Below are 18,475 nucleotides of genomic sequence, written 5' to 3'. Positions count from 1 at the left end.
AATGTTATTTACATTTAAAAGCACAACACAACTAGATACAATAATAAATAACATATTGATAAAACATTAATTAACTATTTTTAAATGTATTATTACTTTAATAACTTTCTACCCTATATTTCTATCAAGCACACAACACATATCTATAATTAAATGTTTTAAAGATATTGTTTACACATGTTACATAATTAAATATTTATTTCATTATTTAAAAAAATTAACTATTACTAAAATGAATATGTTGAATCATCTTCACACCCTTTATCTATAAAAAACAAACAACCCAAACCTAAAATAAAAAACATTCTTTGTATCATGTTCATATTTAATTGTCAATTAAACAATTATTAGTAATTAACTATAACAAATAATTATATTGAATTAACTCCACTTCCTTCAATCCTACAAATGCCACAACTCAAACCTAATATATAGCATAACAAATATTTTAATTACATATTTTACATAATTATTTATCATTAAAATAATAATTTTAAATGTACATTATTAATTCATTATTATAAATCTTTTTCTACACAATCTTTACCCATACAAAAACACATACCAAAAATGAATAAAATAAAATTGTAGTTCACAATTTACATATTTAATTGTCAAATAAATAATTTATATTTATTAACAATTAATTATTAGTTATAATTAGGTTACTCCTCGCCCTATACCCCTACAAAACACACACCTTGCACCTGAAATGTAATTAAAAAAATATTATACAATTAACATAATTAATTATCAATTAGATTATTATTTTAATTTAAAACTATTAAATAATTAATGCACTTCCCACCCTATACCGCCATAAAATACACAACGTCAAAGGTAATAAAAAAAAATTAAATGAATTATGCATTCAACAAATAATTACCAATTAAATAGAAAATAATAATTAACAATTAATTATTAATGATGCAAGTCCAGAAGTCCAGAAAGTGAACTGAAAGGTGGGTCTGAGGGTCTTTTTTTTTCTACCCGTTGCTTTCTTTGCAGAAGAAGTTTCTAGGGAATTCCCTTTGCAGTGTTTGAAGTTTCCTGCCTCTCCTGTTCTGTCTCCAGCCTGTCTGCCTGAACAATGAAGTGGTGTCAAGTCCTTTGTGTGAAGGCAGGGCCCAACCTATAGATATGCAAGTGGGACTGTGTCCAGCTACAACCCCCATCCTGCCCATGATGGCCTTTCCAGGAAAACCTAATCCCATTGTTTTGTGGCTGTTTTGGAAGAATAATCAAAGTCCAACTGTCAACTACACCTAGTCCTTTGACCCAGGAGCAGGAGGCAGACAAAAATAGCTAGGACAGGAAAATACCAACTTTCAATATGTTACATTTTCGAAATTTTAACTTACATTTAAACTTTACCATTAAAGAGGATTTTAAATTGCAATTAATTTGACACCACACATGAAATCTATACCTGTTCCCAATCAAAAGTTAGCATTTATTAAATGTAATATTGCATCCCAATGTTATCTTTTCGGAGAGGTAGGCCTCAGTAGTAAAAAAACAATTTCAGACTTTTTCCCTACCTGGTCAGAAAAAACTTAAAAGTACATTTCCAACCTTTTAATTACAATGCACCCTGCCCTATGAACTGCCTAGGACATACCTTAGGGGTGACATAAATAATAAAAGGTTGGTTTAAGGCTGGCAAGTTTTCTTTTATGCCAAGTCAAATTGGCAGTTCAAAACTGAATTAGGGTTGCTTTGGCAGACCTTGGACATATTTTAAGAAGCTACTTAAATGGTTGGCACACTAATTGCTACAGGCCCTCTAGTAGTGTTTAATTGACAGGCCATGGGTATATGGTATACCACTGTACTCAGAGCTTATAAGTAAATTAAATATGCCAACGAGGTGTAAACCAGTTTTCCCATGAATAAGGGAGTGAGCCCAAGCAATTTAGCCTGGTTAGCAGTGGCAGAGTGTGCAGAGTCGTATGGCCTGCAAAACCAAATTCAGAAAAGTGGGAGAGTGAAGGCAAAACATTTAGGGGAAGACCACCTAATGGTGACAGGTCACACACTCATGTTACACATGCCTTACAGCAGACACATACATGATCTGCACTCCTTTAAGAGGAGCCAAAACTGGTCTAACAAAACTCCATCTCTCGCTAGCAGGTACAATAATCACCAGAGTTTTCTTGACCTTTTATTACTGCCTGAACATTGTTTGGCACACAAAGAAATCTCCAGCAGATGCTTTAAATCCTGTAAGATATTTCAAAATGTAGCACCCATCAAGCCTGTGCACCCGGTGCGGTGGCACCAGTAGCACCACCCTAAAGGCAGCCCTAGTATCTCATCAGATGCACATACTACCTTCCCCTTGGACTTCCACCAGTGCTGGACAAGAGAGAGGAATCATGAAAGAGTGCACTGCAATACATGTCAACTTCAGTGCTTTAAATGGGGTGCTTTCTGTTCCAAACGGACAATAATGAACTGGATGAGAAAGGACTATTAAGAATTGAAAATCGAAAGAATACACACTCATTTCCAGTTTTTATTCTTGACTTGATTTTTTCTGGTACATGCATCAACATTGGAGTTTGCGATTCCTTAATTGCGAAAAATAAGGAATCGTAATTAAGGAATCGCAAACTGCAATGCATCAAGAAATCGCTAAATAAATTGCGATTTCTTAAACTTAATTGCGATTCTCAATTTATGAATCGCAATTAAGGAATCCCTTCCCATTCAGAGGCCCATAGGAATGAATGGGAAGACATTCTCATTTTGCGAATCGCAATTAAGGAATCGCAAAATGAGAATGCAATTTCAAGGGTGCAAATGACACCCTCTTGCACCCCTGAAATTTGACATTAAGTATATTTTTCACACACACATGCCCCAAGGGCATGTGTGTGTGTAAAATGGCACTTTGAAAAATGCACTTTTGTGCATTTTTAAAAGTTTTCGCAAATTACCATGAAGGTCAACTTCATGGTAATTTGCACCCCTTATGTGCGAATTCGCAAATTTTTAAAGTTTGATGCATTGCATTTAAGGAATCTCAATTTGAGATTCCTTAAATGCAATCGCAATTTAAGAAATCGCAATTTTGCGATTTCTTAAATTGTGAGAACAACAAAATGCATTATGCATCCCAAAAATGGAAATTGCATTCGCAAAGGGCCGAATTTTGCAATTCGCACCGTTTGCGAATGCAATTTCCTTTGATGCATGTGCCCGTTTGTCTCTTCTAAAAAGAATTAATTTCTCGGGTCTTAACAGTTCAGTGTTCACATTCCATTCTATGGAATCAAGGTCAAAACTTTTCCCCTCCAATTTACGGGAAATAAATGGTAGTTGTTATTGCCTCCTCTCGCCCCTTTCAACCCAGACTCTCTGTTTGTTATGTAAATACCTGGTGGCAGGGTGAGCTGTCAAACACTTAAAAAGCATTTAACTAAGACTGAAACACATACCCGAAGAGCGCTCTGTGTTCAGATTCACAGATCATAGGTCTTAAAGTACATTAAGTTCAATCTTAACAATCTCATTTTCTATGAAACACTAATGTAGTTATTTTACAGGCTTGTGAGTTTTAGGTCTGACGTTAACCAAGATCTTTTGAGTATAAAATACTTGCACATCTCTTCATCCATTGGTCTGTTGGTGTGCCATTCACATTTTGCCTCCACCCCCTTCATCGTACAGTAGGGATAAAGGTCAACCTACTTTAGCCACTGGTTAACCTCGCGTTGAGTGACTGCATTTTGCTCCTTCACAATGAGTACATTCACACACAAGCTAGTTTCCTTCACTGACAGTGTCTTCTTTTTATTTTACAATTACTTTAGTGGTGTCTTTATGTTTAGAGCCTGATGTTACAGCAGAACACATTTGATGCACTTTCCATCTTTATTAGATCCCATCACCTGACAATGCTGTTGTAAATTCCTTTTGGAGTGTGTTCCTTCCCTAACTGTTGCTATTTCAAAGCATATCAGATCAGATTGTGTCCATTTGAATAAGTTCGGTATTAGACTATCCTCTTTTTTATTTTTTTATTTCTCTCCTTTCTTTCCTTCTATCTTTCACTTTCATTCTTAACTTATTTCCTATCTTTCCTTTCCTTTCCTTTCTTTTTCTTTCATTCCTTTCCTCGTCTCTCTTTCCTTCTCTCATATGTTCCTTCTCTCTGTGTTCTACTTTCTTTTTTCCTTTTTTCTTTCCTTCCTCTCGGTCTCTTTCCATTTCTTGTTATTTTCTGCCTTTCTTTCTTCCTCTTTCTGTATTTCTTTCTCTTACCTTCTTTCATTCTTGCATTTCATTCCTTCTTTCTTTCCTTCTTGGTTTTCTCTCTCATCTTTCTCTTCACTTTTTTCTTTTGTTTTGTTTTACATGTGTTCCTTCTTTATTTCTTCTCTTCCCTTCTCTCCTTCCATCTATCTTTCTTTCTTGCCTTTGTTCATTAATCCATTCTCCTTTTCTTTCTTTCTTTCTATTCCACATTCCTTTCCTCTTTTCTTCTCTCTTTCTTTCTCTCGTTCTTTCTTTGTGTCCTTTTTAGGTCGCAGTCTACTGCTAAAAACATCTTGGCGATCCTGAGAAAGTTGACCGAGTAAACCATTCCTCGCATTGCTTACCATTGGCTTTGTGGTTTGTAACTCCTATTTTCTGACTTTCTATTTGCTGGCTATATTTGCTTTAGGATGTCCAGCCTGAATTCGTCCCTCCCATTGCCTAAACCTAGTTTACTATATTCTTCCTAGAACTCACTTTTGGTAAACAGGACTTTAAATCATGTTATTATCATGTTACATTTGCTGTGCATTCAAAAACAGAGGTCAAATGTCAGGCTGTGTCTTCCATGGAGCTTGGTATTTATGTTTCTTTATCTGACTTCAAAGTGAGAGGATTTATTTGACAATCATGCTGGCTATGGGGGTCTGCTTGAGTAAGGCTGTACGATGTTAATTTTTTTTCTAGCACACAGCAGAATTTAAATGTCTGTAAATGAACTCTGCTGATGATCATATGAATACCTTGGGTGATGACATTTCCACACATTATCGTTTGTGTGCTGTATACTTGTATCAGTAAAACTGTATGGGCCCGATTCACGGAACTACCTTAAGACAAAATACTAAACTTATTACTTTTGGTATTCACAGAAGTTAGGATTTTGTCTTAAGTTTGTCTTAAGACAGACTTAAGACAGCCTTAAGACAAAATCCTAACTTAAGTCTGTCTTAAGTCTGTCTTAAGTCTGTCTTAAGACAAACTTAAGACAAAATCCTAACTTCTGTGAATACCAAAAGTAGTAAGTTTAGGATTTTGTCTTAAGTTAGTTCTAAGAATCGGGCCCTATGTGAGTGCAAATGTAATGGTCTTTTCAATTGAAGATGTATTGTCCATAATGGCAGTATCTTACCATACCATGCATACTCCACGTTACCCCATTTTACTCATCTCCACTCCATGCCACTACACTCTACTCTGCACAACTCCACATAACGCCACTCCAATCCACACTGCTTCACAGCACTCTTCTCTGCAACACTCCACTTTACGCCTCTCTGCTCTACACCCCTGTACTCTGCCAATGCACTGTACCCCACACTACTTTACTATGCACCACTGTACTCTCCGCCACTGCACTCTACACCACCCTACACCACTTCACTCTATGGCACCCTACTCTGCAACACTGCACTCTATGCACTGCACTTAACACCAATGCACACTACTAGGTACCACTCCATTGTATGCCAGCGCACTCTCTGTCAATCCCCTCTACACCACTCTAATCTACTCTGCACCACTGCACTCTACTCTGAAACAGTCTACTCCACACCACTGCACTTGGAGCCACTGCACTCAGTGCCACTTTACAGTGCACCACTCTACGCCACTATGTTGTATGCCACAGCACTTTACACCACTTTACTCAAAACCAATGTATTCTACGCGAATCTACTCTGCACCACTGCACTCTACGCAACTGCAATTAATGCCATTGTACTCTGTCACTACACTCTACGCCATTCTATTCTACTCTGTGTCACTGCACTCAATGCCACTGCTCTCTACACCACTTTCCTCTGTGTCACTGCACTCTATGCCACTCTACTGTGTGCCAATACATTCCCAGCAAATCTACTACACACCACTGCACTTTACGATAGTATACTCTGCAACACTGCAGTCCCTGACACTCTACTTCAAGCCACTCTACCCCACTGAACTTTATGCCACTGCACTCAACGCCTCCGTACTCTACACCAATCAACTACAAGTCACTCTAATCTACTCTGCACCACTGCTCTCTACGACACTCTACTTGATCCTGCTGCACTTTATGCCAGTTCACTCTACTCTGAACAATCTACCCTATGCCACAGCAGTCTACGCAACTCTTTTCCACTCTGCACCACTTCCACTCTACGCTACTACACTCTGCGCCACTGCAGTCTGCGCCAATGCACTCTACACCACTTTACTCAAAACCAATACAATCTATGCCACTGGACTCAATGTCAATCTACGCTGCACCACTGCACTATACGCCACTATGCTATACTCTATGCCACAACACTCTATGCCACTCTACTCTGCATCACTGCACTGTACGCCACTATACTATACTCTATGCCACTGCACTCTATGCCACTCTACTCTATGCCACTCTACTCTGCACCACTGCACTGTACGCCACTATACTATACTCTATGCCACTGCACTCTATGCCACTCTACTCTATGCCACTCTACTCTGCATCACTGCACTGTACGCCACTATACTATACTCTATGCCACTGCACTCTATGCCACTCTATTCTATGCCACTCTACTCTGCATCACTGCACTGTACGCCACTATACTATACTCTATGCCACTGCACTCTATGCCACTCTACTCTATGCCACTCTACTCTGCATCACTGCACTGTACGCCACTATACTATACTCTATGCCACTGCACTCTTAGCAACTCTACTCTGCACCACTGCACTGTACGCCACTATACTATACTCTATGCCACAACACTCTATGCCACTCTACTCTGCATCACACTACTCTGTGCCTTTCTACTCTGTCTCCCTTTACTCTATACCACTCTACCATACATCATTGCACTCTGTCACTTTACTCTGCACCCTTGTACGCCACTGCACTCTATACCATACACTCTATGCCACTCTACTCGACACCACTGCTCTCTATGACACTATACTCTGCAGAACTGCTCTTTCTGCCACTGAACCCTATGCCACTCTACACTGTACTCAATGCCACTCTACTCAGCATCATTCTACTCTGTGTCACTTTACTCTGGCCCACTCCACTCTGCATCACTTTACTCTTTGACACTCTACTCTACACGATTGCACTCTATATCACTTCACTCTGCACGACTGTAGGCTACTGCACTGCAGTGTATGCCATTGTAATCTACACAATTGCACTCTACTACACTGTACTCTAAAGCACTGCTCTCTCTGCCACTTACCTCACTGCCACTGTACTCTGTGACACTCTATTCTGCTCCACTCCACTCTGTGCCACCTTACTCTATGCCACTCTATTCTACACCAAGGCACTCAACGTCACTTTACTCTGCAGCACTGTACGTCACTGTACTCTACATCAATGCACTCTACTCTAATCTACACCACTGCGCTCTGTGACACACTACTCTGCAGCACTGAACTCTATGCCACTGAACGTACTACCACTGTAATCTGTATCACCCTACTCTTCGCCACTCTGCTAAATGCCACTGCACTCTACTCTGCACCACTAGATGCCACTCTACTGCACTCTATGCCAGAGCACTCTATGGCACTGTAATCTACTGTCCACCACTGCACTCTGACACTGCACTCTATGTCACTTCACTCTACGCCCTCTACTCTACTCTGCACCACTCTTCCCTATGCCACTGCACTCTACCCCACTATAATATGCACCACGTCACTCAACTCTGAAACAATCTACTCTACTCCTCTGCACTCTATGACACTGCAATCTACTCCCGTCTGCAGCACTCCAATGTATGCCACTTCACTCAACTCTGCGAGACAATGTATGCCACCTCACTCAACTCTGCGAGACTCTACTGTATACCACTCAACTCCACTGTGCTCTACCTTCCACCACTGTACTCTACCTTGCACCACTCCACTCTACTCTGAAACAGTCTACTCTACTCCTCTGCACTCTGTGACACTGCACTCTACTCCACCCTGGACCACTCCACTGTATGCCCCTGCACTCAAAGCTGCACCATTCAACTATATACCACTCTACTCTACTGTGCTCTCTTTCACCACTGTTCTCTACCTTGCACTACTCCACTCTACTCTGAAACAATCAACTCTACGTCACTGCATTCTACATCACTCTACCCCACTCTGTGCCACTGCACTCTACGCATCTGCAATCCACGCTTTGTCATTGAACTCTAAACCACTGCACTCTACGCTAATGCACTCTACACCACTTTACTCAAAACCAATGCACCCTATGCCAGTAAACCTGCGCTAACTACTCTTCACCACTGCACTTTATGCCACTATACTCTACAACATTATATCTATACCACTGCACTCTATGCCACTGGACGCTACGTCACTCTACACCCTTGCACTCTACGTCACTGCACTCTTTGCCAAATTATTCTAATCTCTACCACTGTACTCTATGCCACTGATCATTGCATCACTCTACTCTGCACCTCTCAGTTCTACACCACTCACCTCTGCGCCACTCTATGGCCCCGTACTCTACAGCCCTGCACTCTGACACACTACTTCACTCTACTCCATTCCATATGACACCACTCTATAGCATTGTACTCCGCTCTACACCACTCTACTCTACTGCACTCTTCTGCATTCAATGTGACAGCCTCTACACTTCTCCACTTTGCTCTACACCAGTCCACAATACTCTATGCTACTCCACTTTGCTCTACACCAGTCCACAATACTCTATGCTACTCCACTTTGCTCTACACCAGTCCACAATACTCTATGCTACTCCACTTTGCTCTACACCAGTCCACAATACTCTATGCTACTCCACTTTGCTCTACACCAGTCCACAATACTCTATGCTACTCCACTTTGCTCTACACCAGTCCACAATACTCTATGCTACTCCACTTTGCTCTACACCAGTCCACAATACTCTATGCTACTCCACTTTGCTCTACACCAGTCCACAATACTCTATGCTACTCCACTTTGCTCTACACCAGTCCACAATACTCTATGCTACTCCACTTTGCTCTACACCAGTCCACAATACTCTATGCCACTCCACTTTGCTCTACACCAGTCCACAATACTCTATGCCACTCCACTTTGCTCTACACCAGTCCACAATACTCTATGCCACTCCACTTTGCTCTACACCAGTCCACAATACTCTATGCTACTCCACTTTGCTCTACACCAGTCCACAATACTCTATGCTACTCCACTTTGCTCTACACCAGTCCACAATACTCTATGCTACTCCACTTTGCTGTACACCAGTCCACAATACTCTATGCTACTCCACTTTGCTGTACACCAGTCCACAATACTCTATGCCACTCCACTTTGCTCTACACCAGTCCACAATACTCTATGCCACTCCACTTTGCTCTACACCAGTCCACAATACTCTATGCCACTCCACTTTGCTCTACACCAGTCCACAATACTCTATGCCACTCCACTTTGCTCTACACCAGTCCACAATACTCTATGCTACTCCACTTTGCTCTACACCAGTCCACAATACTCTATGCTACTCCACTTTGCTCTACACCAGTCCACAATACTCTATGCCACTCCACTTTGCTCTACACCAGTCCACAATACTCTATGCTACTCCACTTTGCTCTACACCAGTCCACAATACTCTATGCTACTCCACTTTGCTCTACACCAGTCCACAATACTCTATGCCACTCCACTTTGCTCTACACCAGTCCACAATACTCTATGCCACTCCACTTTGCTCTACACCAGTCCACAATACTCTATGCTACTCCACTTTGCTCTACACCAGTCCACAATACTCTATGCTACTCCACTTTGCTCTACACCAGTCCACAATACTCTATGCTACTCCACTTTGCTCTACACCAGTCCACAATACTCTATGCCACTCCACTTTGCTCTACACCAGTCCACAATACTCTATGCCACTCCACTTTGCTCTACACCAGTCCACAATACTCTATGCCACTCCACTTTGCTCTACACCAGTCCACAATACTCTATGCCACTCCACTTTGCTCTATACCAGTCCACAATACTCTATGCCACTCCACTTTGCTCTACACCAGTCCACAATACTCTATGCTACTCCACTTTGCTCTACACCAGTCCACAATACTCTATGCTACTCCACTTTGCTCTACACCAGTCCACAATACTCTATGCTACTCCACTTTGCTCTACACCAGTCCACAATACTCTATGCTACTCCACTTTGCTCTACACCAGTCCACAATACTCTATGCTACTCCACTTTGCTCTACACCAGTCCACAATACTCTATGCTACTCCACTTTGCTCTACACCAGTCCACAATACTCTATGCCACTCCACTTTGCTCTACACCAGTCCACAATACTCTATGCTACTCCACTTTGCTCTACACCAGTCCACAATACTCTATGCTACTCCACTTTGCTCTACACCAGTCCACAATACTCTATGCTACTCCACTTTGCTCTACACCAGTCCACAATACTCTATGCCACTCCACTTTATGGCACGCCAATCAACTCCACGCCCTCCACTCTAAGAAATAGTAAGACAGAGAGTAGGCAATAAATAAATAAAATACATACGCAGGAGAGAAAAGGACAAACAGGGAAGGGAAGAAAGTGAAAAGCGACCTTGGCAAGAAGAGAGGAAGTGGTGGCAGAATAAAATCAGAAAACAAGTAAACATTGGCAATGAAAAAAAAATCCTAAAAGAATGAAAACATAGAAGAAAATACAAAGAGGACTAGGCTACGAATTGAAGAACGAAAGAAACAATATTAGAAAGAAACAAAGGGGTGTTAGCAAGAAAAAAAAGAAGCAACAGAAAAACGTGGTTTATAGAAAGATTTAAAGAGCAAGGAGAAATAAAGGGAAAAGTGTCTAGAATACATCTATGTGTATTTGTGTCCGTTCATGCGTTGTGTCCTAATGTGTAACTTTCACAGATTTTGCGGCGGGGACTTTTTCAACGGTTCGGTTCAGTTATCAGTTTATTAACCCGTTGTTTGTCTTGGACAGATCATGGGTTGCATCGAGGCCTCGGCCCCTGTAATCCCCAGAATGGACCGTTCCGGTCTGCTGTCGCTGGACTTTGTCTGCCCTGCGTGGGTGCTGGACACCGGGCGCGGTATATAGGGGCCTGGAGCCGACCCGTGGCCAGAGCTGCCCCGGACCCTCCTGTGCCGCCCTCGCCATGTGGACGCCCTTGCTGCCCCGCCTGTGCCTCGTCCTGGGCCTGGTCTATGCCTGTGGGACCTCTCCGCCACAGCCGTAAGTGCGCCCTCCTGCACCTCCACGCTGCGCTCCTGCGCGCCTCCTGCCCTGCGCACTGCCGAGAACTGGCCTCTCTGCCCCCTCTGCCCCCTCTGCACTCGCCCTCCTCCAACTCCACGCTGCGCCCCTGTGCGCCTCCTGCCCAGGACAGGGCACTCTGCCCCCTCCACACTGCCCAGAACAGGCCTCTCTGCCCCCTCTGCACTCGCCCTCCTCCACCTCCACGCTGCGCTCCTGTGCGCTTCCTGCCCTCCCCACTGCCCAGACCAGGCCTCTCTGCCCCTCCGCACTGCCCAGAACAGGCCTCTCTGCCCCCTCCACGCTGCGCGCCTCCTGTCCTCCCCACTGCCCAGAACAGGCCTCTCTGCCCCCTCTGCCCCCTCCGCACTGCCCAGAACAGGCCTCTCTGCCCCCTCTGCCCCCTCCGCACTGCCCAGGACAGGCCTCTCTGCCCCCTCTGCACTCGCCCTCCTCCCCTCCACGCTGCGCTCCTGCGCCTCCTGCCCTCCGCACTGCACAGGACAGGCCTCTCTGCCCCCTCTGCACTCGCCCTCCTCACCTCCACGCTGCGCTCCTGCGCCTCCTGCCCTCCGCACTGCCCAGGACAGGCCTCTCTGCCCCCTCTGCATTCGCCCTCCTCCCCTCCACGCTGCGCTCCTGCGCCTCCTGCCCTGCGCACTGCCCAGGACAGGCCTCTCTGCCCCCTCCGCACTGCCCAGACCAGGCCTCTCTGCCCCCTCCGCACTGCCCAGACCAGGCCTCTCTGCCCCCTCCGCACTGCCCAGACCAGGCCTCTCTGCCCCCTCCACACTGCCCAGACCAGGCCTCTCTGCCCCTATGCCCCCTCTGCACTCGCCCCTCCTGCTGTTTACGGTTCTGAACCCCTCCAGCCACAGCCGCAGCCCCCCTTGACCCGTTCCGGCTCCGGGACACGTCTCCCGCCGCAGGACCGCGGACCCATACACAAAAGAGTCCATTTGTGGGGCCCCGGACTGGCCCTTGCTCCACCAGCGCCGTGGACCGAGAGTAATGTGCCCCTCGCTGCTGCTGGGGAATAAAACCAACGCGGCAGCGCAGGCCCCTCTCACAGGCCAGGCCTTGGCTGGACGCATCGAGGCAGGGACTTGCCTCAGAGCACACGTCTCCCCACCCCTCCAGCGCTCCTTATCACCCCAGTTTAGCTCCCGACTGGTTCTAAGTTCTTTGTTGGGAGGGGAAGGGGTGGGGTGGCAGGAAGTGAGAGGTGGTGTGCAGGCAAGGTAGGGTGCTGATGGGGGGGGGGGGCAAAACAAAGTGACTCCATCACTGCAAAAAGTATTAAAAGTTCATTGTAGGGAGGTTCTGTGCAAGTGACTGAATTGGAACGTAGACAGGCAGAAGTGTTTGATTTTGTTCTGCACAGGAGCAGTTTAATCAATCAATCAATCAATCATGGCATTTGTATAGCGCGCTACTCACCCGGAAGGGTCTCAAGGCGCTGGGGGAGAGGGGTCCGCTACTGCTCGAACAGCCAGGTCTTGAGTTGCTTCCTGAAGGAGAGGTGGTCTTGTGTAAGACGGATGTGGATGGGGAGGGAGTTCCATGTCTTGGCTGCCAGGTAGGAGAAGGATCTTCCTCTGGCGGTGGCTCTGCGGATGCGTGGTACAGTGGCGAGGGCGAGACTGGTCAATCGTAGCTGGCAGGTGGGCGTGTAGAAGGTGAGGCGGTCATTGAGGTACTTGGGGCCCAGGTCGTGGAGAGCCTTGTGTGCGTGGGTGAGGAGCCTGAACGTGATTCTCTTGCTGACGGGGAGCCAGTGCAGGTCTTTCTGCCCTTGGGATTACGATGCACGGTTCCCAACATAGTTCCCATGCCGGACTGTCCGACATGAAAACCATGTTGTAAAGCATGTTTGGGGGCTCTAAGCAGGGCCCCCTTGGGTGTGCGGCCTCCCTGTGAGGGACGAGGGTGCACCTATGGCGCCCCACTGTTGATCAATGTACCCGTGGCAGGCAACTTGAGGTGCCTTCCACAGGGTTCAGGGATATACAGCAAAAAACGCTTCGGATTCGATGGTACGCTTAGTGAGATTCCATGCCTTGGAGCCAAGTAATGCAAATGACTCCCCCCCCCCCACTCTCCAGATTTCAGTCGAAAAGATGGCGGGTTCTGGAGGTTTGCCGTAAGCCCTGCTGTAGAATGTTGGCATGTATGGTTGTGACTGTCATGTGCTTTGCAGGGGTCAGTCTTACAGACATGCTGTGTATGAAAGGAAGCAAGCTGCCAAAGTGATGTTACCATCAAAGAGGTCACCCCAAGGTTAAAGGGACCAAAACACCCTCAGGCGTCACTTCAAAGCACCAACGGCTCTCCGCCGGTCCCAAAGTTCACCTCAGAGACCGACCCAAAACAAAGAAAGATTAAAAAAGGAAAACTCACTTGGCTTTCACTTGGGATTGTTACATACACATGCAGACAAAAACACACACACTATTGTCTACATTAAAGGTTTTAGAAATGGTTATTTTATGAAAATATTGGGAGTTATATGGTCCCCTCGTGATTGTTGGGAAATCTGAAGCTCACATTTTCCTGCCCTCCCCCTCTCCCTCCCCCTCTCCCTCCCCCTCTCCCTCCCCCTCTCCTACTGACCAAGCTACGCCCCTGGTGGAATATTTGCAGCTTAACGAAATGAAGGAAAAATCAAATCAAATAATCAATAAAATGGTGAGGATTCACACGTGTGGACTGCGGAGTTACGTATCCCGTTCCGCCAGAACTAATCTGCTTTTATAAACAACCCTTTGCAATGCAATAGGTCTTGCGTTTGTTAAAGTTAGAGCTGTCGGCATTGAAAATGAAAATGTTTTTTACTTTTGTTCTTTATTTGCAGTTCAGTCGTTATATTTTCATAGCGCTATTGCAATTGGTATAAAGAGCAAAATTAAAATACATTCAGCCTGATTCATCAAGCCGAAATCGGCTCGCAAAGGGCCAGATTCTGAGAATCTGGCCCTTTGCGAGCGCTATTTTTGCATTTGGGATTCATCATCCCAAATGCAAAAATCGGTAATAGCGATTTCGCTATTTTGCGAGGAATTACATTTAAGGAATCTCTATTTGAGATTGCTTGAATGCAATTCATCATCCATTTAAGAATTCGAATTCGCAATTTCGGCCCGCTATTTACAGCGAGGTCAAACCTCGTGGTAAATAGCGAAAACTTAGAAAAATGCTTTTAAAAGCATTTTTCTAAGTTGCATGTTGCACACACACATGTCCTTTGGACATGTGTGTGCGCAACACCTGTTTCAATTTGCATTTAAGGGGTGCTACAGGGTGTCCTTTGGACACCCCTGGCACCCTTTAAATCGCTATCCTATTTGCGATTAGCTAATTGCTAATCGCAAATAAGGAATACTCCACATTCATTCCTATGGGCCTTTTGGCCCATAGGAATGAATGGGGAGCTATTCCTTATTTGCGATTAGCAATTTGCTAATCGCAAATAAGGAATGTGTAGGAATCGCATTTCTTTATGCAATTCCTACATGAATCCCGTTTTGCAAGTCCTTAATAGCGATTCGTTATGAATCGCTATTAGGGGCTCGCAAAACGGGAGAATGATGAATCAGGCTGATTGTCATTTTCAACGCCAGCAGTTCTAACTTTAACAAATGCGAGACCTATGGCATTGAATATGCTAGTTTCTTTATATCATTTTTGTCAGTAATACGTAAATCACCACAATCCGGAATACATGAATAGCTAACGCTGCAAGGTACTATCCCTCTTTGTACTTATGTTGTAGTATGTGGTGTACTCTAACCAAGATACAGGTTATCAGCACTGGGACTTGTGTCTAGAGGGAATGAAAAGGTAGCTGGAGCTCAGACTTTATAGGCCCTCTCTGAAAGAGTTTACTTCACCCCAATTAATGTGAAGTTTATCTGCAATTACAGAACAAATAGTTTTCCAATACAAAAACATTTAAGTTGTTTATGTTTTACATCCCACATGTTTTCAGTCTCTGCACCTTGCGCATAGCACTAGTATGTATACATAATGTATGTTTCTTTGTCTGCTCTATCACTTTTTCTACACATAAAAAGTATAGACAACTCAACCACTTGAGTGAATGCAATGAATTTTAGTTGATGCACATAAAGTATCCCTGAGGGATTGTTTAGCCAATCTTTGGGATTGAGGTAACTTTATAAGCCAGGACATGCCACATTTGGGAAAGAAAGGGAGAAGAGCAATTTGCTTTTGTCTGGTTTCAAGTTCTCGGTACATTGGACAGGAAGAAATAAAATGCATAAGAAAAATTTAGAATTTAAAAAATATTGGACAGTGTCTGAAGTCTGCCCTGAGTGGAAGATCTGGGTTTTATACAACTTGATTTTGCCAGATATATGCACCACACACTGTACTGAACATCTCGAGGATGGACAGGAGCTCCTGCAAGAATAATAAATCTAAGTGGAGCACCATACCACTACCTACACCGCCCACATTCGCTCATTCCCTTAACCCCTTCACTGCGGCGGCTGTTCCGCCGCAGTGCTAAGGGGGCGGGGCGGCCGCGCGGCGCTCCCGTGCTCGTGACGGAACCGCTCCGTCACGAGCCTCGGGTGAGCTGTGCTTGTGACGGAACGGTTACGTCACGGCCCCGCCCGCCCAATAGAATGCTCAGCGCAGGCGCGGAATTCGCGCCACGCAGGCGCGGCGAGCGGGCCGTGACGGAACCGTTCCGTCACAAGCACAGCTCACCCGAGGCTTGTGATGGAACGGTTCCGTCACAAGCATACAAGTGATTAAGTAAGGATTTCGTATCTCACGAACACTGAAGGGCCATGGTAAAGACTGTGTGGTGCCTTTCAGTTTCAAAGGGAACTAAAACATTTTTCAAAGAAGGAACATTGCAGTTTTGCATGCAAGTGGTGGAAGGGGAGGGCCTGGCTGCTAACCCTTTTTTTTTGTTTTTATGCCTCGTGGTTTTACTACAGGCACCTTGCAGTAAAGAACATACTGGTAGTGCGTGAATACATTCGACTAATTACCCCAGTCTCTTCGACTCAGCAAATAGATGCCTGCAAAGTGAAAGTAGCCCATGTGTGTTACAACCTCACACCAGTTACTGAAAAAAACCTAGGGCCTCGTTTATGAGAAGTGACGCATCACTGCGTGAAAGCTCCGATGCGTCACTTCTCAGTGCGCCCTCCTTGCAACATGATTGATGCGTCACATCTATAATATGATGCATCATGTCGCAAGGAGTTACAGATACGTCAGTATTTCTGACGTATCTGTATGGCGAAAAAGGGACGCATTGCTGGAGTGTGTCACAAAAGTGACGCAACTCCAGCAATGTGTCCTTTCACAATGGGCTGGCGTCATGTGAAAGGGCCTGCGTCAGTCTTACGCCTGCTGTGAGGTAGGCTTAAGATATTGACGCATTTGCGTCCTAGAAGTGCCGCAGTGAAATCTCATAGATTTTCCTGCGGCACCTCTGCGACCCTTTCTTGCGTCAATATGCCCCCCTAGCATACATTATACCTGGCGCAGGTATAATGTGGTGCAGGGGTTTACAAAGTGACACATCTACCTAGATGCGTCACTTTGTAAATATGGTGCAACAAGGCACATTTTTTACGCTGCTGGTGCGTCACAAAAAGTGACACACCGGCGGCGTAAAAGTCACTCACAGCCTCATAAATGAGGCCCCTAGTTCCACAACTCTTCGCAAAAATTAACCGACTGCTAATTGTTACAATTAAAAAAAATTGTAAACTTATGTTTTGAAGTTCTAAAACACATTTCTCACAACGTGCCCTATTTAGCAGCACTCCTGAGCTGACACACACATAGTGAATGCTTGGGGGAGGATTGTCTGAAAAGAAGGCGTGCCCTGAAAGCCTGAACACAGTTGTGAGGAAGGCGCCTCAGGCAAATGTTTGTGGCGAGAGCGTTAACCTAGCTGAAAGAGGGAGTTCAGTGCCTATGTTTATATAAGGAGGTCCACTGTTTTTTTTTCACCATATAACTAATTTTAGATTATCTCCAACCTTGCAACTTGTTGACGGCGAGAGCACGATGGGAACCGCCTACAGTGACCAGCCTGCACTGCATTCCAGTTGCTTGGCTGTTCATACCTAAAGACTGGTGCCTTTGCACTGTGCCCACCCTGCACAGAAGCAAATGGGTGGGGCACGCTCTCATCAGCAGGTGCTCTGTTCGCGCGCCTTTAAAGCATACTGTCTGTACACAGAGTTGGCTGCAGCAGCTTTCACAAGAAGAACAAGCCCAACGCTCCTTAAAACAAAGCCCAAAATGAAACTAACATCCTACTAGAAAAAGCCCAAATGACAGTCAATAGTGAAAATTGCTAAAAGCCCAAAAATATAACCAATGATAGGGAGGCATGGTGAAAGACGTACCCCCAGTACAACTGTAGAATTGGGAGGAGGTTGGAGGGAGGAAAACTATATTTAAATGTAATCAGCTATGGTGCCCAAACTACACACAAGCAAACAGAAACACAGCAGGAAACAAAGAAAAAAAGTAGTCGCCCAGAGAACAGATAAAGAACGGTAGTGGGATGAGACAAAGAGGTAGGACTGACCACTGGCAATCAAAGATTGTTGAAGGATACTGAAACAAACACATCAAAAGAAGGGGGGTGGATTTAAGCCAACATGAGAAATTACAACATGTATTGAATGCTCAACTTAACAATAAATTCAGTAACTTTTTCTGGCCTTTCACTTTCAGATAACTACATATAAAGTAATGCACAGCTTAAATGAAAAATAAATGCAAGTTACGTTAATCATTGGGAAATGCACTATCGTACAGTATGAATAGTCTAGTAGTTGATGCACTGCAGAGAGCCATAACATTGAATCCTGTTTTGTACTGTGGAGAATAGTGACTTGTGTATGTTTAGCGCTACATGTTCAATCTGCAACAGTGAGCACTGTGAATAT

General features: G+C 44.6%; 1 protein-coding gene across 1 annotated transcript in view; it reads left to right on the top strand.

The window, feature by feature from the left end:
* Window positions 1-11,356: 11,356 nt before the first annotated feature.
* LOC144767998 (alpha-2-macroglobulin-like) overlaps window positions 11,357-18,475 on the top strand; it is a 237,548-nt gene continuing 230,429 nt past the window's right edge. Inside the window, exon 1 of the mRNA XM_078651389.1 lies at window positions 11,357-11,504. Coding sequence (XP_078507515.1) covers window positions 11,428-11,504 — 77 coding nt within the window. The 5' untranslated portion in view covers window positions 11,357-11,427. The remainder of the gene's footprint in view (window positions 11,505-18,475) is intronic.

This window comes from Lissotriton helveticus, chromosome 7 (assembly GCF_964261635.1).
Source record: "Lissotriton helveticus chromosome 7, aLisHel1.1, whole genome shotgun sequence".
Lineage (NCBI taxonomy): Eukaryota > Metazoa > Chordata > Amphibia > Caudata > Salamandridae > Lissotriton > Lissotriton helveticus.
This window is presented reverse-complemented; position numbering and strand designations above follow the sequence as displayed.